This window comes from Arvicola amphibius, chromosome 17 (assembly GCF_903992535.2).
Source record: "Arvicola amphibius chromosome 17, mArvAmp1.2, whole genome shotgun sequence".
In the NCBI taxonomy this organism is placed as follows: domain Eukaryota; kingdom Metazoa; phylum Chordata; class Mammalia; order Rodentia; family Cricetidae; genus Arvicola; species Arvicola amphibius.
In genome coordinates, this window is record NC_052063.2 from 31,923,447 (window position 1) to 31,949,656 (window position 26,210).

The window sequence follows — 26,210 nt, forward strand, 5'->3', positions numbered from 1 at the left end:
TTTATTTCCACAGCAGCCACAGTCTTTAGAAAGAAGAAAACGGACTGCTTTTGGTTTCATTTCCCCCTCGCCGCGCCCATGTGTCTGTGTGGTATATGTGTGGTGTATGTGTTCACATGTGTGCCTCCATGTGTCCTGTGTGGTATATGTGTGGGTGTATGTGTTCACATGTGTGTCTCCCATGTGTCTGTGTGGTATATGTGTAGATGTGTGTGTCCTCCCATGTGTCTGTGTGGTATGTATGTGGATGTATGTGTGTTCACATGTGTCCCCTCCTCGTGTGTCTGTTGGATACATGTGTGTTTACATGTGTCTCTCCTCTTCCCCCCGTGTGTCTGTGTGTATATGTGTGGATGTATTTGTGTTCACATGTGTCTCCCCTCTTTCCCCCGTGGTGTCTGTGTGGTATAGCTACTCTGGGCTAGCTGGTTTGCTCCAGAAGGCCCATTGCCACCTTTGGAGCCTAGAATCACAGGTGGGACACCGCGTCCACAGGGGGAGTTACAAGCATTTGCATGGCTTCTCAAGAAAGTCTTTTACCTGCTGTACCATCTCTCAGCTGTGCGTGTGTGCATGTGTGTGAGTGTATGTGTATGGCTTGTGTATATATGTACGTATGTGATGTGTGTCTGTGTGTATGTGTGCATGTTCAAGTGTGTGTATATGTGTGCATGTGTGTCTGTGTGTGTTTGAGATGGGTTCTCTTCTGTAACTCAGGCTAGCCTTCCTTACCACCTGATCCCGCGGTTGTAGGTGTGCACCACACTACCTGGCATGGGGACTGATTTTGATTTGAGATAATTTACCTTCAAAGATTCTCTCACAAGACATGGTGGCACACATGTATGATTCTAGCACTTGGTAGAGGCCAGACTAGCTTCAGCTGTGTTCTTAGGTCAAGGCCAGTCTAGGTGACACAAAATGTGTCTAAAGTAAATAATCTGAATTTCTTGCGTGTGTGTGCATCCCTCCACACAGCTTTCTTGGTTGGGCCGGATTCTGCTCTGGGGTTCTTTCATTCTTTCCTCTGGTTCCTAGGTCCACAGTCAAAGCCCCTGCTCCCCGCTGGTGTGTCTTCTTTCAAGTGAGCAATGGTGTTGACAGCTGAGGACAGAGACCTCCTCTCTTTCATGGTTTAGAGTTCTTGTGGTCGAGGGCTTGTGCCCGCCAGGCCGGAGCACTGTAGATCCCCATCCCAGTTCTCCGCTCTCCCGTTTCAGTCCACACTGGGCTTCTCCGCTTCTCCCATTTCAGTCCACACTGGGGCTTCTCCTGAAGCCAGGGTGGTGGAGCTCCGCCTTTAATCCCAGCACTGTCTTCCGCCCTGTGCGCGTTTAGAAACGAGTCTCCTGAAGCAACCAGGTGCTGCTTCTCGTGCCCCCTCTGCCAGGTTTTGCCCACAGAATGTATGTGGTGCCAGGAACACTCCTCTAATCCAGCTCTGGCACGCAGAAGCAGGTGGACCTGAGGGCCTCGCCTGCCTAGTGAGTTCCAGGCTAGCAGGAATACAGACAGCAGAGAGACCCTGCCTTAAAACAAACAAACAAACAACAACTTAAATTCTGTGGCCTAGTGTATCCTCCCTTGGGAAGCACTTGAGTGTGTGATACTGCCATTCCTTTCTTTGTTTGTTTCATTGAGGTGGGAGCTCCTGTAGCCCAGGCTGGCCTTGACCTGATCTTGCTGCTTTGAACCTTTGAGTTGTAGGGTTACAGGTGTGTGCACCAGTCCCAGTTATGCTGTGTGGGGGTTGGCACTCCAGGGTTCATCCATGCTAAGGACTCTGGGATGCCTCCTCGGTCAAGTGTCAAGCTTTGCTTTAGTTTGTTTCTTGTTTTTTGTTTTTTTTTTTTCTTTTTTTTGTTGTCAGGACAGGGTTTCTCTGTAGTTTTTGGAGCCTGTCCTGGAACTAGCTCTTGTAGACCAGGCTGGCCTCAAACTGACAGAGATCCGCCTGCCTCTGCCTCCCAAGTGCTGGGATATTAAAAGACATGCGCCACCATTGCCCGGCCCCCCTTACGCTTTATAAAAGTGACTTTTTATTCATACACACATGCTCATGTGCGGCATGCTAGCACACACAAAAATGTAAACACACGTGCATACAAGCACACACAGTGCACACATGCACGAGCACACATAGTGCACACACATGCAAGCACACACACACCCTGGGAGCCAGAGGCACATGCCACAGAACACGTGTGGAAGTCCATTCTCTCTTTCTACCATGTTGGTCTCTGAGATCCAAACTCAAGTTGTCAGGTTTGGTATCAAAGATTTTTACCCTGCTGAGCCATCTTACCACCCCTCTAAAATTCCTTTTTTTCCTTTTTTTTGTTTTTCAAGACAGGGTTCCCTGGAACTCACTCTGTAGACCAGGCTGGCTTGAATACCTACCTCTGGGATTAGAGGCATGCGCAACCACCACTGGGCTTAAGACCCTTTCTTAATAAACGACACAAAACAAAAACACCAAACAACCAACAATAACAAAATGTAGGTCTCTAAATAAATAATGTCTTCTAGGCAGGTGGCACATAGCTACAATCCCCAACCCATCAAATGTGAATGGAGGAGGATCAGTAATTTAAGGTCACTGGTGGCTGCATAGAGAGTTCAAAGCTCGCCTCAGCCTACCTTAGACCCTGCCTCAAAAAACAACCTATCAACCAACCAAAGGCAAGTAATATCAGTATCAGTGACGTGGGTGCTGTCTGGCTGTGGCATCTATTCTGCCATTGGTTGTAATGTCAGTGACGTGGGTGCTGTCTGGCTGTGACATCTCTTCCCCCATTGGTTGTAATGTCAGTGACGTGGGTGCTGTCTGGCTGTGACATCTCTACCCCCATTGGTTGTAATGTCAGTGACGTGGGTGCTGTCTGGCTGTGGCATCTCCTCCCCCATTGGTTGCCAGTGTGAACTTGACTGATCTGCCTGGCTACCCAGCGTCCCCTTCCCCTCTCACCACTTCCTGTGAGTCCTCAAAGCTGTGTGTTTAGTTGAAGTGGGGACCATTCCTACGTAGGGTCTGAGAAGAAGGTGTGTGGTATAGCTGCACTCCCGTGTTAGCGCTCATGACAGGTAGCGTGTAGTAACTGGAATCCTGGTCCATGGCGGAGGGAGGTAAAATGTCACTTTTGAAAGCTTGGCAGCTACTAAAGGTTAAATACAGACCCAAGAATTCCATTCCTAGATGTTTACCTGAGAGGAAACACACACACAGGTGTTCATAGCCGCATTATTCATAATGGTTCCTACGTGGCAAACTCCCAACCCCCATCAGATGGTGGAGAGTCAGTGAATCACGGCGCCTGTCCGTACAGTCGGGTAAAGGCATGAAGTAGAGATGCTTGCTGCAAGTGGATCAGCGGTGAGCTCGTGAAAGAAAGGCACTTCAGGAGAGCGTATGAAGAATGGCTCCATTTGTGTGAGATGCCCAGAACAGGGAGACCCATAGGGATGGGAGTGTGTAAGTGGTTGTCTAGGAGTGGACGAAGAAGGCGGGGAAGGAACTGGGGAGTAGTTGGTAATCTTAGGTTTCTTTGGGGAAATGATGGAAATGTTTTAAAACTGAGGTTATGGTTATACAACTCTGTGATCTAAATAACAGTGTGTGTGTATGTATGTGCAGTGTATGTATGTATGTATGTGTAGTATATGTATGTGTAGTTACGTATATGTATGTATGGTGTATGTATATGTATGTATGGTGTATATATGCATGTGTAGTATATGTATGCATGTATGTGTAGTGTATGCATGTATGTATGTGTATGTATGTATAGTGTATGTATGTATGTGTAGTATATGTATGCATGTATGTGTAGTGTATGCATGTATGTATTGTAGTGTATGTGTAGTGTATGTATAGTATATGTATATATGTGTGTGTATGTATGTATGTGTATGCATGTATGCATGTGTAGTGTATGTATGTATGTGTAGTGTATGTATGTGTGTATGTATGTGTAGTGTATGTGTGTGTATGTATGTGTAGTGTATGTATGTATGTGTAGTGTATGTATGTATAGTATATGTATAGTGCATGTATGTGTATGTATTGTAGTGTATGTATGCATGTGTAGTGTATGTATGTATGGTATATGAATGTATAGTGTATGTATGTATGTGTAGTGTATGTGTGTATAGTGTATGTGTGTATAGTGTATGTATGTATGTGTATGCATGTGTAGTGTATGTATGTATGTGTAGTATGTGTATGTATGTGTGTGTGTGTGTGTGTATGTATATAAACCAGGGTGTCTCTAAACTCACAGATTTCTGCCTACCCTTGCCTTCCAAGTGCTGGTGTTAAAGGCGTACACCACAGTGCCTGGCCCTAACTTGGGTGTGCGGGCCAGCTGAAGCCTGGAGAGTGTATTGGATTCCCTGCAGCTGGAGTTGCAGGAGATTTATCAGCAGCTTGATGTGGGTGCTGGAAGCTGTCCGATCCCATGCAAACACTCTAACCACCCCTGAGCCATCTCTCTAGGGCCCTGAAATAACTGTTTGAAACACGCCTTCACTTTGTACTCTAGGCTGGAACTCACTCTTAGCTGAGGATGACCTTGAACTCAGGCTCAGCCTCGGACTCCAAAACTATTGTGATTCTAGGCATGGACTACCATGCTCAGTCCTCATTCCTAAAAAAGTTTTTTTATTAGCATATATTAATTACTATACTAAGAGGTTTTCCTTATGTGCATAGGATATTTGAAGCGTATTCACAGCCCTTACCTTCTCTTGTCTCCTTCCCATTACCACCAACCCCCGACCCCTCCCACCTCTCTGATCTCGTGTCTTCTGTGTGTCTGAGTGTGTGTTTGTGCTAGTGTGTGTGTATGTTTTGTTTGTCAGTGTGTCTGAGTGTGTGTGTGCTAGTGTGGGTATGTATTTGTGCTAATGTGGGGGTGTGTGTATGTTTTGTGTATCAGTGTGTCTGAGTGTGTTTTTGTGCTAATGTGGGTGTGTTTGTGCTAGTGTGTGTATGTTTTGTGTGTCAGTGTGTCTGAGTATGTGTGTGTTTGTGTATGTGTGAGAATGAGAGAGAGACCCCCCCCCCTGCAATGAACTCCTTAGGGTTATAGCACCAGGGGCACCTCTCCAGTGACATCATCACCTAGCAGGGGCAACTCACCAATAATGACATCACCTAGGAGGGCACCTCTCCAATGATGACATCATCTAAGAAAAAGTCTTTCCCTCCTTGTGGTGCTTTGAAAGAAAATGGTACCCAAAGGGAGTGGCACTGTTAGGAGGTGTGGCTTTGAGGGAGGAAGTGTGTCTCTGTGGAGGCAGGCTTTGAGGTCTCATATATGCTCAAGGTACCGCCCAGTGTCTCAGTTCACTTCCTGTTCCGCCTGCACATCAGCATGTCCCACCATGGCGATAAAGGGCTAGACCTCTGAAAACGTAAACCACCTGAATTAAGCCACACTCTTTGTAAGAGTTGCCATGGTCACGGTGTCTCTTCAGAGCAGAAGCCCTAAGACAGCTTCCATCAGCAATTAATTGCGTATAAACCCTCAGGGATTATAGGCTTCCTCTCACTTCCGTGACAGAGTGTTAAACAGCTCCTGTGCCGGCAGTCACAGCTATTGCGAGTTTAAGGGTACAAAGGGGTGGGGGACGGGAAGATGCCTTGGCTATGAGCACTAGCTCTTGCTGAGGACCAGAGACTGCAGTTCCCAGCAGCACCTAGAGAGATTGACAGCTGTCCATAGCTCTACTTCCTGATGCCTTCTGATCTCCTCAGGCACTAGACACACGTGTGGTACACATACATGCAATCAAAACTCATATACTTAAAAGAAATATTGTTGACTGAGGTTTTCTGTTCCACCAGGTCCCACAGCCGTTAGCCCCCAAAGAAACACACAGAGGTCTTCATTAATAATAAAACTGGTTGGCCCATTAGCTCAGCCTTCTTATTAACTCTTATATTAGCCCATTATTCTTGTCTATGTTAGCCATGTGGCTCGGTACCTTATTTGGTGAGGCAGTCACATCTTGCTTCCTCTGCATCTGGGTCACGACTGCAGGATGAAACTTTCCCTCTTTCCAGAATTCTTGTTGTCCCGCCTATACTTCCTGCCCTGGCTACTGGCCAGTCAGTGTTTTATTAAAAAATAATACAAGTGACAGGATAAAAGACCATTGTCCTACAGCAAAATATGAAATTATTTTAAAAAGGACAACAACAGGGACGGACACTGGTGGCACACGCCTTTAGTCCCAGCACTCGGGAGGCAGAAGCAGGTGGATCTCTGAGTTCAGGCTTCAAGGCCAGCCTGGTCTACAGAGCAAATCCAGGACAGCCAAGGGTACACAGGAAAACCCTGTCTTAGAAAAAGAGAGAGAGGGGCTGGAGAGATGGCTCAGAGGTTAAGAGCACTGGCTGTTCTTCCAGAGGTCCTGAGTTCAATTCCCAGCAACCACATGATGCCTCACAACCATCTGTAATGAGATCTGGTGCCCTCTTCTGACCTGCAGATGTACATGCAGGCAGAACACTGTATACATAATAAAAATATAAATAAATTTAAAAAAAAAAAGAAAAAGAAAGAGAGAGAGAGAGAGAGGAGGAAGGAAGGAAGAAAGGAAAGAAAGAAAGAAAGAAAGAAAGAAAGAAAGAAAGAAAGAAAGAAAGAAAGAAAGAAAAGAAAGGAGCACAACAAGGAGTGGTAAAATTCTCATTTCCCAAGAGTGCAACAGCTCTCCTGCCCAGGGATTTGTGTTCTACACTTCTTCCTCACCTGCCCCCCACCTTGTCCAGTTCTTACTCCTTCTTCCATGATGTTTCCCCTAAATGTGTGGGGATGGACAAACCATTCATGTCTGGACATTCAGCCGTCACTTATTCTCTCTTGTGTAGTGGTGGCCTCTGTAGTCCCTGTGGACCCCTGTTGACAAGGCTGTAGCATGGATACGGTTATTTAGAAGGCGATTCCACAGCCTGTCATGCCCGTTGAGCAGAACGAGAGCAGTAGCTTCCCACTGGGCCCCTGCATTCGCTTTTGACTGATTACCGCACCAAGCATGGATTCTCTCCCGAGGAGTGAGCCTAAACTCCAGTCCGAGGGTGGTTCGCCACCTCGTCACAGATTGCTGCTGCTTCTGCACCCATGGGCGCATCTGGTCTGACTGACTGATAGTGTTGTGTGCAGAGGCCATGAATGGGTGAGATTGTTGATACAATTCTCTCCCGGCAGCCTACATGGAACTTTCCAGGACTACGAAGGCAATCCAGCAGAGAGGCTCCAGCATTAGGGGCTTACCATCTAGTTCTGGGAACAACCAGACACTGCTGTCTGGTCTCCTGACCACCCGCCGGCGTCCTGCAGGGTTGCAGCTAAGGTCCTCCTATGGCTCTTCTCTTGGGGATGGTTTTGCCTGTTGTCTCTGTTGGGTCCTGTTTGTTGCTTAAGCCCTTGTTAGGTGAGAGAGTCACCTAGTAAAATGGAAACTTTGTTCGTTTTTTCCAAGACAGGGTTTCTCTATGTAACAGTGCTAGCTGTCCTGGAACTCATAGAGATCTGCCTGCCTCTGTCTCCCGAGTACTGGGGTTAAAGGCATGCACCACCAGCACCTGATGAAACTTTTTTTAACTTGCGAATATGAAAATGTTTTCTATGGTAACGCTTATTGATAACTGACTGAATATGTAATTGCTGGTTTGGGCATTACTTGGCTGTCCTGACTTACAGTGTTATTGCTGACTGATGCTAACTTGACTCCTGATCCTGTCCTAGGAATGTTCCTTTCCTGTCTCCTTTGGAAGGGTTTTAGGATCCTACCCAAGAGCTCCGAAGTTTGAAGGGTGTTTACCTTGTGTGTATCCTGTTCATTTAGAGTTAGGTACTCATTCCAACCTAGAAATTTCTATACTTTGATTATGATATTTTGTTTATTGTAATTTCCTTTATTTTATTTTCTTTCTGGAGTTCATTCCTTATGTTTCTTCTTGTCATTTTCTGTTTTGTTTCTTTGAGATAAGTTCTTGCTACATATTTCAAGATGGCCTGAAACCCAAGCCTTAACTTCCTGAGTCCTGGGAGTGTGCCACTGAGCCATGCCCACTCACCATTTTCTATCCTTTAAAAATGTGTTTCATGGGCTGGAGAGATGGCTCAGTGGTTGGAGCATTGCCTGTCTTCCAAAGGTTCTGAGTTCAATTCCCAGCAACCACATGTGCTCACAACCATCTGTAATAAGATCTGGTGCCGTCTTCTAGCCTGCAGGGATACATGCAGGCAGAACACTGAATACATAATAAAAAATAAATAAACAGAAAAGAAAAAAAAGAAAAATGTTATTTCATGGGGGTGATGTTTTGTCTGTCCATGTACCACATGCGTGTAGTGCTCTCAAAACAGGAAACAATGCTGGTTATGTACCACACACGTGCAGTGCTCTCGGAACAGGAAACGATGCTGGGTTACCCAGAACTGGAGTTATAGGCAATTGTGAGCTTTCTTGTGGGTTCTGGGAACTGAACCCCGGTCCTTGGCAAGAGCAGCCAGTGCTCTTAACCTCTGAGCCATCCATCCAGCCCCATTTGTATTTGGTGTGTTTTTGTTTGTTTGTTTGTTTGTTTGTTTTTCCTTTAGTTCTCCTTTCTGGGAGGCTCTATTTACTCTATCTTCTAACCTTAGTATCCATATTTTTGAAATCTGAAATCATATTTAATCTGGGATAAAGATGTGTAACACTAGCCAGGTAGTGGTGGTGCACACCTTTAATCCCAGCACTTGGGAGGCAGAAGCAGGTGGATCTCTGTGAGTTCAAGGCCAGCCTGGTCTACAAAATGAGTTCTACGACAGCCAAGACTACACAGAGAAACTCTGTCTCGAAAAAACAAAAACAAATAAACAAAAAAAGATACACGACACCAGCACCTGGCTGGTTTTGTTTTGAGACATGGATGAGTCTCACTCTGGTCCTAGAACTCCTTGTCACTCCTGCCCTGCCTTGCAGCTGCATGCCCTTCTGTGTTGACTTTTGCTTTTGCTTCATAGATGCAATTATTTTTGTTTAGCTCTTTTGAAATTCTCCTGGTCACTGTTTTCTCCCCCTATGTTCTTTTTCCTTTGATTTCCTTTTTTGATTTTCTGTTTGTTTTGGTTTCTGACTTCATAGCTTTTACATCTCATGGTTTGGGGCTGTTTGAGTGGAAGGCATTAAGAGACCAGATGGAAGCGTTCTTGGCACGGGGAGTAGTGGGTATCGTTGTAAAGTCGTCGAGCTGACGTGTGCAGGAGCACTGAGGGTTGCTGCTCACTGGGAGTCTTTGTTTGGTGGCTTAGTTTCTCAGGAAGAAGTCACTGAATGACACAGCTGCCCCCCCACCCCCGTAACCTGCTCTCCCAGAGTAGACGGTGTCATCGCCTCAGAAACGTGGGTGTAGGAGCTTTGCTGCTGTTTAAAATTAGCCACCGTCTCTTATATTGAGAATCTGGAAAGTTCCGCCTACCTTTGTCTGCCTTACACCCCAGCTTCATTGGCCGTAAGTCCCGTTAAAGCACCTCGTGACTCTCGCCACGCTGTTCCCTTTTCCTGGAATGGTATTTTTCTTCTCAGATTGTTTTTATTTGGGGTGAGGGGAAGTTGTTTTTGTTTTGTTTGAAACAGGGTCTCACTGTGTAGCTCTGACTGGCCTAGAACTCACTTGAGACCAAACTGGCCTTGGACTTCCTGAGACCTGCCTGCCTCTGCCTTCTGAGTGCTGGAACTAAGGGATGGCCTGGTTTCTTTGGTTCTCTAAATAACTAAGTTCCCCTCCTTGTTTTTGAAGTCTTAAAGTCACCCTCTGGCGTGTCTAGTAAAAGTAGGTCACTGATCTCTGCTCTTTCCCCTCGGTGTTGCAGAGGGTCTCATGGTGTTGCAGAGGGTCTCTTGTAACCTTGGCTGCCCTAGCTGAGGGTGACCTTGAACTCTGATCTTCTACCTCTACCTCCCTAGTGCTGCAACTGCAAGCCTGCACCATTGTAGCTCTGTTCTTTGAGCCATGGTTGAGCCCAGGTTTCTTTGTGTTGACTTGCTTGGTTTTCATAGATTTATCAAGGAAAATAAGAACTGCTGGGAATGGGAGGGCCCCAAGGGAGGAAGATCCCAAGCCTGTGCTTAACTACACTTTACTAGTTAAATGCTATCTAAAGTTAAAGATATATACTTTTGAAAAAAAAATACATAAAGTATCAAAACATTGTCTATTCTATTTCTGAATGATAATGAACAGCTGAATAATTATGCAGAAAGTGAATTTATCTTTTCTCGTCTGAGAAAAGTACATCACTTACATTAAGTGATGTACTGGGATGTAGCTTAGTTGCCGAGTGCCTGCCCAGTATGCACGAGGCTCAGAGTCCCAGTCCCAGCACCGCATAAAACTGGTCATGGTGATGCCTGTGCCTCAGCATTCAGGGGGCGGGGTCAGAAGGATCAGAAGTCCATTGGCACCCTGGCCACTGCCTCAGTTCTGGCTACTATTGCTGCAATGAAACACTGTGACCAAAGCAGCTTGGGGAGCAGGGGAGCAGGCTTCTGAGTGTCGAAATTACAGGTCTGAGCCGTCATTCCTGGCTAACGTCACTATTTACAGAAACAGGATTTGATAACTGGCAGGGCTATGCTTTGATATTCCTTCTGCCATATCCACCACCAGAGTGTGTTCCAGCCTCTGAGACTTGCTGAGGTCTGAAGGTTTTGATCTGAAGGAGCATTTCCTTCTTCCCTCCTGTTGAGAACTAGAAAAAAAACTCTAAGTAGGGGAAAAAGTGGACTCCAAAGCCACAGAAAAACCGTCTCGGAAAACAAAAAACAAAATCAACAAAAGAAATAAAAGTGGAAGTTTAATATTAACAAAACTAATCTTCAAAAGATCCTTTGTCAGGCCAGACAAGGTGGTGAGCTTTGTAACCCTGGCACTCAGGGAGCTGAAGCATCTGGGGTTCAAAGCCAGCCTGGGTTACAGTAGGCAGTGTGTCAAGAAACAAGGAACAAGACTGGCGGTGGTGGTGCACGCCTTTAATCCCAGCACTCGGGAGGCAGAGGCGAGGGGGGACCTCTGTGAGTTCAAGGCCAGCCTGGTCTACAAAAGCAAATTCCAGTACAACCAGGGCCACACAGAGAAACCCTGTCACAAAAAAAAAATCAAAACCAAACCAAACAAAAGACATCTTGCATTTCTAAACTGCTGGGTGTTCTAATACTAAATGTAGAATCAGATAAGATTCATCTCCAGTATACTATAAAACCAAACTGTTAGGTCTCAGACCCCGGGACAAATGCCTGGGGAGCCTGTTTAACTTATCAAATCAATGTGGCCACCAGGCTCTCCCTGCATCCCTTAACCCCGCCTAGCCTATTGCAGGGCCCTCCTGACTGGCGTACCGCCTCCCACCCTGAACTTTCCAGCCCAGCGGGTAGGCTGCCCTTCCCTATACAATCCAGCCATTTTGGTTACCTCTCCTCTTTGGGGCCTCCTGGCTGCTGTACCCCGCTCCCCTGTTCTCTTTCCCTTCCCCTCCCGCCTCCCACATGACCCAGCACAGTCGGCCACGTCCACTCTGAACTCTCCCAGATGTCCCTGCCCCTGGCCATGTCTCCTTTATCCACAGTAAACCTCCTCCATCATCCCTAGGAACTGCCATGTTCTTTCTTTTTTTTTTTTCTTTGTCTTTTCTTTATTTTATTTTATTTTTTATCCGCAAACAAAAAGCTGTGGACTTCCCCTGTGGGAACTTCCCGGCCCTGGGAAACCTCTTTGTCTGTCCCTGTCTCTGCTAGGTCCCCGCTGTTGTCCAGGCTCCCTCAGCCTGCCCAGTGGCAGATGACAGGTCTGTGCTACGGTGTCTGCACTGCCTCTGCAGACGCTGGCTGAAGCAGGGTGGGTCCTCTGGAGCGAGGGGCGGGGGAGGCAGAGAGCATGTGTTTTGCAGTCTAGTGCTGATGACAGAACTCATATGATTTGGTTTATTTGCAAATATCAGAGCCATCCCTAAATCTAGTATATGTCTTTGGTGAATGGGATAGATCTCTATTTGGGGGGATGGGACTGAAGTATAACCTAGGGCGTGCCCAGCATATGCACAGATGAGAGCCCTGCTACAGAACCGCATCTCCAGACGTTAGAGAAGCAGAGGGGACAATATGGTTTATTGTAAACTTTTCATCTGTTTTTCTAATTTATTTATTTTTATTTTTTTCAAAACAAGATTTCCCCTTGTAACAGCTTTGGCTGTCATGAAACTCACTTTGTAGATCAGGCTGACCTTCAACTCAGAGATCCGCCTGCCTCTGCCTCTGGAGTGTTGGGGTTAAATTAAAGGTGTGTGCCATTACTGCCTAGCTGTTTTTTAAGAAATTTTTATTTTATTTTATTTATTTTCTAGACAGGGCCTCATATAGGCCAAGCTGGCCTTGAACTCCTGATCCTTCTACCCTCGATTCCCAAGTGCTAGGATTGCAGGTGTGGACCCATTACCTGTTTTTAAATCTTATTTAAGACTGGATTTGAACACATTTTAGAAACGTCTAATTTCTTGTAGTTAGTGAAAGTTGTCGGCTGCTCCAATGTAGCCGGATGAGAGTGGACAGGGTAGGCTTGGGAGCCATGTGACAAGTCAAATTAAGACCCGGGCTTGGCAGCTCGGTAGGTAGAGCCCTTGTCATGCACGTTTTTGGACCGTGTAAGCTGGGCTCTCTAGCTCACTTTGAAATCCCCGTGTCCCCTGCAAGTGGGAAGCAGACATGGAGAAGTCCCCAGGATACCACCAGCCATGTAGCCTGGCCTGTGTGGCAGCAGACAGAAGAGAGACCCTGTCTAGAAATGGACAGTGGTAGCCATACCGGAGGGTGTCTTCTGACCTCCACATACATAGCATGGCCCGTGAGCACCCATACTCAAGCATGAATGCACGCACAGGCGTACACACCATACACACGTGTGCTCACAGAGCAAGACTGCATTCCGTAGATTATGTAACCTTGAGAAAGGGCTGTAAGGCCCCTTCTTCATTACACAAACCAAAGTAGAAAGGGGACCTTTGCCTTACTTTCTTGCATTCATTCATTTATTGTGTGTGTGTGTGTATATATATATATATATATATATATATATATATACACACACATACGTGTGTGTGTGTGTGTGTGTGTGTGTGTGTGTGTGTGTATTTGAGATAAGCTTTCTCTCTGTAGCTCAGGCTGTCCTTTAACTCTCTCCATAGACCAGTCTGGCCTCCAACTCAGAGATCCCCCTGCCTCCGAGTGCTGGGAATTAAAGGCGTGTGCCACCATTGTCTGGCAGAATATACCAAAAAATATACCAAAAGAGCACAACAAGGCTAGCCTCATCTACAGAGTGGATTCCGGACTAGCCTCATCTACAAAGTGGGTTCCAGGGCTACACAGTGAAATCCTGTCTCAAAAACAAAAGAAAAAAACTTTTTTAGATTTATGTATTTTTATTTTATATGTATGAGTGCTTTGCCTTCGTGTATGTATATGCGCTGTGTACATGCTTGGTGTCTGGGGCACCTAGAGAAGGATATCAGGTCCCTTGGAACCAGAGTTAGACTGTTGTGAGCTGTCATGTAGGTGCTGGGAATCAAACCTGAGCCCTCTGCAGGGGCAGCAGTGTCTGAACTGCTGAGCCGTCTCTCCAGCCCCTCGTTTTTATTTTTTAAGTATGTGTTCATGTGTGTGTCAGATGTGGGTTTGCATACATGAGTACAATGCTTACAAAGGCCAGAACCGGGTGTCATAACTGGGTGTCATTCCCTGGAGCCACCTGATGTGGGCTCTGGGGAACCTAACTCTGGTCTTCTGCAAGAGCAGCCGGCATTCCGAAGCTGGTCCTAAATACATAGCTATGTGCCTCCCCCTGCCTCCCGAATGCTTATATTAAGTGTGTGTGCCCCCATGTCCAGATCACAACCACCCTCCTGACGCTGCCTCTGAACTTCTGGGGCCACAGTTGCCACCACCGCTCCTGGCTGTGTGTGTGGGGCCGGGCAACTGAAGGCTTTGTACTAGACAGGCATTCTGTCCCCATATTTTGTTTTGCTTTTGAGGCACTGTATCGTGTGATCCAGACTGCCCTTGAACGTTCAGGGGTCCTCTTGCCTCTGTCTTGCCTCCCTCCTCACAGAGACGTTGAGATGAGCAAGTGAATCACGGGTGGCAGGTCCTTTTGGAATCGTTATATGAAACGGTTGGTTGTGCTGGGGCACAGCTGTGGTCCCAGCACTTGAGAAGAGGAGGCAGGAAGGTCAAGAGTTCAAGGACACCCAGAGTTACTACACCAAAGCAGGAGAGGCGTGCTTGTGTAGTCGGACTTTTCTTTAGGCCGCCAGCTCACTAATAATGACATGGAGATTTCATATTAGTTATGAAAACTCGACCAGTAGTTTAGGCTTGTCCCACTGGCTCTTATATGTAGGAGGAGGCTGCTTGTTTGTTCCCAGCTGCTCAGCCCTGAAATAACCACACAGAAACTGTATTAATTATAACACTGCTTGGCCTGTTAGCTTATGCATCTTTCTAGCTCACTCTTATGTCTTAAATTATCCCACTTCTATTTATTTTATGCTTTACTACGCGGCTCCTGGCCTGCCATCAAGGTTCCGGCATGTCTGTCTCTGGCGGCATCTCCATGGCTTCTTTCTCCCAGCATTCAGTTTAGTTTTCCCCACCTACCTCTATTTTGCTCTGCACAGGTCCAAGCAGTTTCTTTTTTTTTTTTTTCTTTTTTATTTATTTATTTATTTATTTATTTATTTTGGTTTTTCGAGACAGGGTTTCTCTGTAGCTTTGAAGCCTATCCTGGAACTAGCTCTTGTAGACCAGGCTGGTCTCGAACTCACAGAGATCCGCCTGCCTCTGCCTCCCGAGTGCTGGGATTAAAGGCGTGCGCCACCACCGCCCGGTTTTTTTTTTTTTTTTTTTTTTTTTTAAAGATTTATTTATTTATTATGTATACAACATTCTGTCTCGATGTATGCCCGCACGCCAGAAGAGGGCACCAGATCTCATTACAGATGGTTGTGAGCCACCATGTGGTTGCTGGGAATTGAACTCAGGGCCTCCGGAAGAACAGCCAGTGCTCTTAACCTCTGAGCCATCTCTCCAGCCCCCCAAGCAGTTTCTTTATTAACCAATGGTATTCACAGCATACAGAGGAGAATCCCACATCACTTATAATTTAAATTAACCTGCTTTTATTAATCTACATTTTGCCACGTGGCTCAATTACCTGTGTTCTGTATGTCCGACCTCATCAATGTCTCCCTGGCGTCTCCTCTGCATCAATATTCTAACCCTGAGTTCCCTCCTATTCTCTCCTGCCCAACTATTGGTCATTCAGCTCTTAATTAAACCAATCACAATGTACATTAGGCAGGGACACATCTTTACGGTGTACAAAAAGATTATCCCGCAGCAAGCCTAGGCTTCACAGGACCTGTCTCAGCAAATGTACAAGCACAAAAGAGCGACTGCCTTGTTTTGCTGTCTCACCTGCAGTGCACACGACCGGCCCTTCCTTGCACACCGTCCCTTCCTTGCGCGTCTTTATCGTCATCTCAGCAGGTGTGAAGGCAAATGTCTTAGGGCCCCTATTGCTGTGCTAGACACCATGACCACCTGGAGCCAGGAACTGAAGCAGAGATCATGGCGGCAAGTGGCTTACTGGCTTGCTCTCCAGGGCTTACTCAGCCTGTTTCCTTATCCTATGCAGGACCACCCACAGTGGGCCGCTGGGGCCTCCCAAATCCATCATTAATCAAGAGAACACCCCCCCCCCCCGCGCCGTAGGCGTACCCACAGGCCAGTGTAGTGGGGGCATCTTCTCACTTCTCCAGATGACTCTCTTGTTCAAGTTGACTTGACACCGGCCAGCACAGGGTCTGTCTTCTGAGCTCATGGTTCTTTCTGCTTGTCCTCTCAAGGGAACTTCTCTCGGGAACCGCCTATTCCGTCCTGCTCTTTTGTCGTTTTGCTTGGAACCTCACCAGCAAGTACTTTTCATTCCACTGCCCTTCCGGGTTGTGAGGTCTAATTTGTAAACTCCTGGTGAAAGTGTGTTTAAATACACTACGGCTGGGCACTATTGTGCACTCAGCCCATGAGGGAGGAGGAGTCTGAAGTTACCCTGGGTTGTGCGAATAAGCTCACACGGGCTTAGATAAGTGGTAAGGACCATGAAGAAGTAGTCTCAGACAAGCAAAGGTAGCCAGGACAGACTCAGAGCTCAGACCAACCAATCTCCACACGCACGCACACGCACACGCGCGCGCGCACACACACACACACACCCCGCCCCCACCAACCTGTTGAGTTGCCTGTAGGTTGTGCAGTGTGCTCTAGGTGTCCACCTTTCCCTATCCAGTTCTGGGCTGGGATGAAATAATCCCTCACTCATTCTCCTCCTGTAAGTAACCCCAATCCAACCCACTGATTTACTGTAAACAGACGTCTCCCTGTCCCAACCACCCAGTCCCAAATAAACACACAGAGGCTTACTATTACTTATAAATGCTTGGCCAATTGCTCAGGCTTATTACTAATTAGCTCTTACTTTTTTGTTGTTTTAGTTTTGCATATTAATCCCAGTTGTCCTTCCCTCCCCTTATTCCACTCTCTCACCTTCCTCTCAGTCAACCCCACCATCCACCTCTCAGAGACGCTATGGCCTCCCATGGGAGCCAATGAAGTCTGTCACATCACCGGGTTGAGGCTTGATCAAGACCCCTTCCCACCCTCCCCTGTGTCTAGACTGAGCAAGGTATTTCTCTACTGGCTCTTACATTCTTTCTTTCTTTCTTTCTTTCTTCCTTCCTTCCTTCCTTCCTTCCTTCCTTTCTTTTCTTTCCTTTTCTTTTCTCTTCCTTTTGGTTTTTGTGAGACAAAGTTTCTCTGTCTTTGGAACCTGTTCTGGAACTCACTCTGTAGACCAGGCTGGCCTCGAACTCACAGAGATCCACCTGCCTCTGCCTCCCTAGTGCTGGGATTAATGGCATGCACCACCAGTGCCCGGCCTAGCTCTTACATTTTAAGTTAACCCACATTCCTTATTTCTGCTCTGCAGTGTGGCGGTACCTTATTAGTGTGGCACGTTCATCTCATGCTCCCTTTGCATCTGCCCTTCCTCATCCCGTTGTTCTCAGCAGTTTGGCTTTCCCGCCTAATCGTCTTCTGTCCAGCTATTGGTCAGTCGGCTTGTTAATTAAGCCAATCGCAGCGACATGTATTCACACAGTGCAAAGGGATATTCCACAGCAGTTTACCAGGTTGAATTTTGGAAGTGGAAGAGCCTGCCTGGGCAGTTTAGCCCATGCTTCAATATTAAAAGTCAGAAACACTGAGGTTTAGTCCTTGCCTAGCATAGAATCAAGGGTTCAGTCTCCAGCACCTGCACAAATTAAAAAGCATTGTGAAATATCCCAGCCATTTAATTAATCTATGATTCCTCACAAGACCAATCAGTGCTCACATGTAGTTGGCAAGTCAAGGGTTCATCGAAGCCTGAAATAGCCTGGAGGGTCTCGTGAGTAAGCACTGGGAATCTGTTACTCCAGCAAGGGTGCATCTTCTTTTATTTGGAGATAGTATGACTTGGAACCCAAGAAAAAAACATTCATCTGTGTTACATGCCATACAGGCCACTAGCTTCAGGACATGTGTAAGAATCATTTATATCCAGGTGGTGGTTGCAGTCATAAAGCCGGATCCCTGGTCTATCTGTGCGACTGTTTAGCTTTAAGTATAGAATGAAGCTACCCCGTAAGCTGATTTCTCTCATCTTCCCTCAGTTCTGGTTCACTACGCACCAGGAAGGTAGGCTTCATGTATGGGAAGGATTTTTCTCTTGCCCTGGTGATTGGTTAATAATGAAGTTAAGGGCCCCAGGTCAAAAATGAATCTGGTGAACTGGAGAAAAGGCTCAGCAGTTAAGAGCACTGGTTGCTTTCCTAAAGGTCCCTAGTTCAATTTCCAGCAACCCCAGGGTGGCTCACAACCATCTTGTAATGAGATCTGGCGCCCTCTTCTGGGCTGCAGGCATATATGCAGGCGGAATACCATAAGAGTATTCCAGCTCCCTAGTTGCTTACACATACAACCTGGTTTTCTCTTACCGATAGGTGAGCATAGTTGGTTTACACCGGCTTCCAAAGTCCTTTCCTTTGGGAAGCCAGATGAGTGTTACTTAAGGGTACTTCTCAATTTTCTTCTCTCTTAGATTTTTTTATTGTTGTTTGGTTTTTGAGACAGGGTCTCACTGTGGAGCCTTGGCTGGCCTGGAGTTTGCTTTGTTACCCAGACTGACCAAGCTGGCTCCCAACTCACAGAGATCCCCCTGCCTCTGCCCCCAAATATGTGACATCACACCCATCTTTTTTGTTTGTTTTTGTTCTTTGAGACAGGTTTCTTTGTGTAGCCCTCTGTCCTGGAACTTGCTCTGTAGACCAGGCTGGCCTCGAACTCACATAGATCTGCCTACCTCTGCCTGCTGTGTGCTGGGATTAAAGGTGTGCATCACCACCGCCTGGCTATAGTTTTTATATTTTCTGTATTTATTGTGTGTGTGCATGTATGTGTGCGTGTGTGTGGGCATGCCACAGTGCAGCGCACATGTGGAGGTCAGAGGGCAACTTTTAGGGGTCAGTTCTTTCCCCCTTGTACACCAAGCTCCGCTCAGTAGGTTGGCCGAGCCGTCTCATTGGCCTGTCAATCATTCTTTTTACTCTTTTATTCCCCCCCTGAATGCATTGCTGGTACTGCTTTGTATCCCATTTACGGGGACCCAGTCTCCGCCGTGTACAGTCTTCCTGACCTTCTGATCTCCGTGTCTCCCTGCAGCCGTATGTGTCGCTGTCTCAGCAGATGGCACCACCCAGTCCCAGGAACGGTGCCCCTCATAGTAGCAGTGGGAGCAACGGCAGTGAGCAGCTGAGCAAAACCAATCTGTATATCCGAGGACTGCAGCCGGGCACCACTGACCAGGACCTTGTCAAGCTCTGTCAGCCGTGAGTCGTGCTCCCAGGGGGAAGGCTTCCAGGGCCAGCACGGATTTGCCGTCGCTGGCTTCCTGTCGCACGCTCTTAGCTCGAACTGCGACAGTTGTGTGTTTCTCCCTCACAGCCAGGGCATGCAGTCACAGCACGGTCACAACGCATGCTCTTAGCTCGAACTGCGACAGTTGTGTGTTTCTCCCTCACAGCCAGGGCATGCAGTCACAGCATGGTCACAACGCATGCAGGACTCTTTCTTGTTGCTGCTTTTAGCTTTGTTGTTTTAAGACAGTGCCTCACGGATCCTAGGCTGGCCTCAAGCAAAATCACCTTGAGAAAAGGGTTCTTTTGTCTCAGAGCTTGAGGTGTCTTCCTCATGCTGGAAAAGGCCAGGTGAGGCAGCTGGAGGCTACTGGTCACACCCACAGCCGGGAAGAAAGGAAAACCATCCCCTGCTGCCACTCAGTTCCCTTACCACTTACATAGTCCTGGATCCAAGGCGGGACAGCACCGCCCACAATGGCTGAGGCCCTCAACAGGCATGCCAGTAATCTCTATGGTGTGCGTGCGTGCGTGCGTGCGTGCGTGCGTGCGTGCGTGTGTGTGTGTGTTTTTAAACATGGTATCATATAGTCTAGGCTGGCCTTAAACTCCTTGTTCTCCTGTGTCTGCCTCTCAAATTCTGGAGTTACAGGCATGCACCACCATACCTGACTATATTTTTATTTATGTGTATATGTATGTGCTTGTGTGAGTTTATATGTACCACATGTGTGGGGGTCCTGGAATTGGAGTTACAGACAGGTGTGAATCACTTGATGGATGCTAGGAATCCAACCCTGGTTCTCTGGAAGAGCAGCCAGTACTCTTAAGCCCTGAGCTGTCTCTCCAGTCCCCTGTACTAGCTGTTCTTATTGCTGTATGGAATTGCCCATTCTGTTGTCGTAAATGTTTGCACTGTTACCAGTTTGTGGCTTTTCTGGATGCAAACAGTGTGCCGGAAACCTATGCTTTGGTGTGTGCATGTGAACGTATCCATGCTGGGTATATTGCTGGGTCACAGGGTACCCGTCTGCGTAGCTATATACTAGAAATATGACAGATAATACTGTAAGGGTTTCCTACTAGGCATAGTGGTCCATGCCTGTAATATCAGCATTCAGGAGATGGAGTCAAGAAGGTTCGGGATTCAGAGCCCTTCGCTGCATCGCAAACCTGAGGCCTTGTAGCTGCAAGCCCTCTGCCCAGGTGCTACATTCTGGTCTAAGAAACTTCCCTGCTCTTTTCGGCTTTCATTTGCCCTCCCAGGAACTAGTCAGGGTCAGCATGGAGGATGGAAGTTAGGAGTCCAGAACAGGAGTGGGAAGGGCCAGTCAGAACTATAGAATGAGACCCTGTCTCAAAAAAAACATCAAGGAGCCAGAAAGATGGTTTAATTGTTAAGAGCATAAACTGATTTTTGTTTGTTTGGTTTTGTTTGGTTTATTCAAAACCGTTTCTTTGTAGCTTTGGAGCCTGTACTGGAACTCACTCTGTAGACCAGGCTGGCCTCGAACCCCCAGAGATCCGCCTGTCTCTGCTTCCCGAGGGCTAGAATTAAAGGCTTGCACCACCCCTGCCCAGCTCACAAACTGCTATTAAAGATCTGAGTTTGAGCCGGGCGGTGGTGGCGCACGCCTTTAATCCCAGCACTCGGGAGGCAGAGGCAGGCGGATCTCTGTGAGTTCGAGACCAGCCTGGTCTACAAGAGCTAGTTCCAGGACAGGCTCCAAAGCCACAGAGAAACCCTGTCTCGAAAAACCAAAAAAAAAAAAAAAAAAAAAAAAAAAGATCTGAGTTTGATCTCACATGAGTTTGATCTCACAGCTCAGTTGCCTGTAGCTGCAGCCCAGCGCCTCCCGTAGTCACAGGAGCATGGCCACACAGACACACGCATATTTGAAAATATTTAAAAGTCAGTCAAACAGGTGGGCATTGGTAGTGTATGCCTTTAATCCCAGCACTCTGGAGGCAAAGGCAGGCAGATCTCTGTGAGTTCAAGGCCGGTCTGGTCTACATTGTCAGTTCCAGGATAGCCAGTGCTGTCCTGTCTCAAAAAGAAAAAAAAAAAAATCAGTCAAAGAAATGGAGGCGTGAAGTGCAGCAGAGAAGGAACGGGTTGGGTGGAGCCTGATTGCAGGGAGCAGGGAGCTGAGTCTCTTCTAAGAAGGATGTTTCTCCTGCTCAGAAGGACTTCCTGCCTTTGTCCCAGTGATCTCTTCCTGGGTTGCTGAGTCCCAAACTCTGGTGGGGCTGGAGAGGAGGTGTGGCCTGGGGCTAAGGAGAGGTGTGGCCTGGGGCTGAGGAAAGGTGTGGCCTGGGGCTGAGGAGAGGTGTGGCCTGGGACTGAAGAGGAGGTGTGGCCTGGGACTGGAGAGGAGGTGTGGCCTGGGTCTGAGGAGAGGTGTGGCCTGGGGCTGGAGAGGAGGTGTGGCCTGGGGCTGGAGAGGAGGTGTGGCCTGGGGCTGGAGGAGAGGTGTGGCCTGGGGCTAAGGAGAGGTGTGGCCTGGGACTGAAGAGGAGGTGTGGCCTGGGACTGGAGAGGAGGTGTGGCCTGGGACTGGAGGAGAGGTGTGGCCTGGGGCTGGAACTCCTGGTACTCTTGCAGGGGCTCCTTCAGAGAATGGGAAGCTGTGACCCAGCTGTTGCCAGCTGCACTGGAAATTCTGGCTCAGAGTCCCAGGCTGCTCGACCGCAGCAGGCTCCACCCTGGGGCCTTGATGGGGATAGCAGCTTGGGTGTCCTCTGGCGAACAGCATTTCCACTCCATCTTGTCTTAAATTTGGGCTAGAATCCAAGTATGGAGCCTCAAAAGACCCCAGGACCAGCGGTCCCCACCTCCTTTTAACACGTTCTATTCCCAACCTCCAGAGCGTGCCTAGCTTAATCCTTTAGGTCCCAGAAGCTCCCCCTGAAAATGTCGATGGGGCAGGGGTGGGGTGGGGGATGGGCAGCCAGGGAGTAGAAACCAACCAGTCAGTCATCCCAGCTTTAGGAATAAGAGGAGATATCTATTTAATGCTTGTTTAGTCTCAAACTTAGTTCCTGCCAACTATTTCTGTTCAGCCCTTGTTCTTTTTGTTTTTTTTAAATTTTTTTAATTTAAATAACATCATTTTTTCATTTAGTTTCCATCCCAACTGCAGTCCCGTCCATTTCCAGCCCCTGTCCTGTCCCCCCTCCTCGTTCGTCCCGTCTGTGTGTCTGTCGTCGTCTGTCTGTTCGCCCCCCGCCCCCCCCCCCCGTTGCTGTTCTTTTGACCTTGGCAGTGGCCGCTATCCTGTCCGCAATCTTCACACCACTGCAGTAGAATGTAGCAGCATCTAGTGATGCTTCTGACATAGCCCAAGAGCTGCGTGGGTCTCTGCTGCCAGCTAGGATTTCCAAAAAGCTGAAAAACACAGACCTCATGAATGTAGACTGAAAGCAGGTCACAGATGGATTTAACTCATTCGTGAAGGCGGCAGAGGGACGGAAAGCCAGGTCAGAGAGCACAGGCAGTGTGATCTGCTGGCTCTGAAATATGTTGGGAGAAGGTTGTGTGGTGAGGTAACAGGACTTGTCCAAGGTCACAGGGCGGAGAGGCAGCAGAGCCGGAACGTGAGCCAGAACAGTTTGGATCAGGCTGGCGCGCACATAAGACATCGGCTAGGTGCCGGAAAGAGGGGCTCAGAGCAACAAAGGTTCATTATTTTTAAAACGTTTCGTTTTAATTTTATTTTTTATGTGTATGGATGTTTTGCCTGTATATATGTCTGTGTATCACATACATGCCTGGTGCCCACAGAGGCCAGAAGAACGTGTCAGATCTCCTGGGACTTGAGTCACAGACAGTAATGAGCTGTCATTTGGATGCTAGGGATTAAACCGAGGTCCTCTAGATAAGCAGCCAGTGCTCGTAACCAGTGAACAGTCTTTGCAGCATCTATTTTTGTTTGTTTTTTGAGACAGAGCTTTGGAGCCTGTCCTGGAACTAGCTCTTGTAGACCAGGCTGGCCTCGAACTCACAGAGATCCGCCTGCCTCTGCCTCCCGAGTGCTGGGATTAAAGGCGTGCGCCACCACCGCCAAGGCTTATTATTACTTTTGGGGGGAGTTTTCAAGGCAGGGTTTCTCTGTGTAGCCCTGGCTGTCCCTGGAACTCATTCTGTAGACCAGGCTGGCCTCTAGTTTACAGAGATCCGCCTCCCTCTGCCTCCCAAGAGCTGGGATTGAAGGCCTACGTCACCACCACCTGGCTTATCTTCTTATTTTTAATAAGATGAATGTGTTTGTCTGAAAAAAAAAAAGTAGAATCAAGAAGCTAGCTGGGTAGTGGTGGCGCACACTTTAATCACAGCACCAGGAGGCAGAGGCAGGTGGATCTCTGAGTTCGAGGCCAGCCTGCTCTACAAATTGAGTTCCAGGACAGGCAGGGCCACACAGAGAAACCCTGTCTCAAAAAAACCAAACGACGGGGCGGGGGAGGGGGTGGGGGGACCGGGACGACGACTGTAGTATAGTGACTTTATTTCATCTGGTGCCTTTGAAGGGCTAGGGTTATTAAGGACAATGCGACAGTTGATCTCATCGTTGTGATTAGACTGAAAAGCGCAGGACAGCAGTTAATTTCCTCTTTGCCATGATAAATACTATAAAATAAAGCAGTTCCCAAAGAAGGGTCCGTCCGGCCAGAGTCTAAGAGGACACGTTCTACCGTGGCTGGTCACACTGACATCAGCAAAGCTAAGGGCAGCCAGGTGGGGCTAGGCTGTAAAGTCCCGGCTGCTCGTTCATGCAGTGCCCCTCCGCCTCCTAAAGCAGTGTCATCAGCTAGGAACCAAGTTTTCAGCCACAGGACATGGGGCCATTCCCATGGAAACCACAGCAGCCTGGGTGTGACAGGGAAGCAGGGAAATCTTCCCTGAGTATAGGGAGTCCTTCCCCTAGATGGGGGTGGGTGGGGTGGAATAGAAGGGGAAAGAGAGGATGCTCACTGGTGCAGGGGGAGGGGAGGGGAGTGGGGTTCCTATTTCCCTCCCTCCCTTTCCCATGCTGTGAGCTACTTCTCTGCCATGAAACCGTGAACCTAATAGCTTTTTTTTTTTTTTTTATAGACAAAACTATATAGGTTGAGCCTGGTGTTGGTGGCGCATGCCTTTAATCCCAGCACTCGGGAGGCAGAGGCAGGAGGATCTCTCTGAGTTCCAGGCCAACCTGGGCTACAAGAGCTCGTTCCGGGACAGTCTCCAAAAGCTACAGAAGAAACCCTGTCTTGAAAAACCAAAAAAAAAAAAAAACAAAAAACAAAAAAACTTTATAGGTTTGGTTGGCCTAGAACTCAACTCCATAGACCAACCTGGCTGTCCACTAACTCACAGAGATTCATTCACCTGCTTCTGTTCTTTGAGTGCTGGGGTTAAAGGCCTCTGCTACCACTTACTGCACAAATGACATTTGTTGTTGTTGTTTTGCTTTTCTATTTATTTATTTATTTATTTATTTATTATGTATACAGTATTCTGTCTGCCTGTATGCCTGCAGGCCAGAAGAGGGCACCAGACCTCATTACAGATGGTTGTGAGCCACCATGTGGTTGCTGGGAATTGAACTCAGGACCTTTGGAAGAGCAGACAATGCTCTTAACCACTGAGCCATCTCTCCAGCCCTGTTGTTTTGCTTTTCGAGACAGGATTTCTCTGTGTAGCTTTGGAACCTGTCCTGGAACTCACTCTGTAGACCAGGTTAGCCTCAAACTCAGAGATCCACCCTCCTCTGCCTCCCGAGTGCTGGGATTAAGGACATATACCTGGCAATTTAAATTAATTTTTGTCTTTTTGTTTTGTTTTGTTTTGTTTTTACAGACGGTTACTCTGTATATTCCTAGCTGTCTTGGAACTTGCTCTGTAGATCAGGTTGGCCTTGAACTCAGAGATCCACCTGCCTTGCTTCCCGAGTGTGCCACCGTGCCAGGCTCTCTGTCCTGTTTTGTTTTGTTTTGTTTTGTTTGAGACACTTTGACCTGTTCTTTAGCCACTGTCCCCAGATCGTGACCTTTGCGATTTCCTTTCCCTTAGATATGGCAAGATTGTCTCCACCAAGGCCATCCTGGACAAGACCACGAGCAAATGCAAAGGTAAGAAGGGCAGCCACGGGCGACCGCGGGAGTCCAGCCTTCGCCTCTGCCTCCTGCTGCTGGGTGCCTGGCAGGAGCTGGGGATTTGGGACCTTATGACCGATAGGTATGATAGGTATTTAGAGTCCTGGGTGAGCAGAGCCGGAGCTGAAAGAGCTGTTAGGGACTGACCGCGGAAGACTGCCTGGAGCTCCCTTGGATCACAATCTCCCTGGATGGATGCAGGACACATTGTCTCTCCCTGCCATTGTAAACAGGACAGCCCACAGGTGTTCTCCAGTGCTGAGTAGCTGTGGAGGGTTGGAGCATTTCCGGTGCAGCTGGAATAGGGGGAAGAGTAGGGGAGGGCAGCTTCGTCCATTCCTCCTGCTCTGCTCTATTTCTCGCTGCCCGGCATTTCTGGGGCTGTCAGAAGATGGGAGTCCTTTAGCTGTGCCTGAGGTCTAGGATTTAATACCTTAGGTCTGAAGCCCTAGGTTTTTAATGAGAAGGAGAAAGGCAGAAATACCGAAAGGGCTCCATTTCCCTTGGCATCCTTAGCCTCTGGGTGAGGGGTCGCATGGACAATCGCCTGAACACTCTTAATTTCTCTTTCTCCCACGACATCACTTACACGGACCATAACCCTTCCTCTGTCTCCTGAAAAGCCTGGGCCTCCTACATCCTTACACCTCCCACCTCCCCGTGATGCTGTTTCCCTGTTCCAGGCTATGGTTTTGTGGACTTTGACAGTCCCTCAGCGGCACAGAAGGCTGTTACTGCACTGAAAGCCAGTGGTGTGCAGGCACAAATGGCAAAGGTAAGACCACCTGCCTTTCCAGGGTGACCATCAGCACCAAAGTACTGGTTTGGGGCCTCCCAGTGCTTACAAATATGAAATTGATGAGCAAGAATTATCTACAGCTTGTACAGCATGTGTGCATGAGTGTGTATGTGTGCATGTATATATATGTGTGTATATATATGTGTGTATGTATGTGTATATGTGCATGTATGTGTGTGTATGTATGTATGCATGTGTGTATGTATATGTGCATATAT

At 47.8% G+C, this 26,210-nt stretch overlaps 1 protein-coding gene across 3 annotated transcripts in view; it reads left to right on the forward strand.

Moving 5' to 3' along the window:
• Window positions 1-26,210, forward strand: part of Rbms2 (RNA binding motif single stranded interacting protein 2) — a 58,902-nt gene that overhangs the window by 15,584 nt on the left and 17,108 nt on the right. For all 3 annotated transcript variants that reach the window (XM_038314912.2, XM_038314913.2, XM_038314911.2), the window contains 3 exons: window positions 18,865-19,031; window positions 25,111-25,169; window positions 25,877-25,968. In XM_038314912.2, the coding sequence (XP_038170840.1) occupies window positions 18,889-19,031; window positions 25,111-25,169; window positions 25,877-25,968 (294 nt within the window). In that variant the 5' untranslated portion in view covers window positions 18,865-18,888. The remainder of the gene's footprint in view (window positions 1-18,864; window positions 19,032-25,110; window positions 25,170-25,876; window positions 25,969-26,210) is intronic.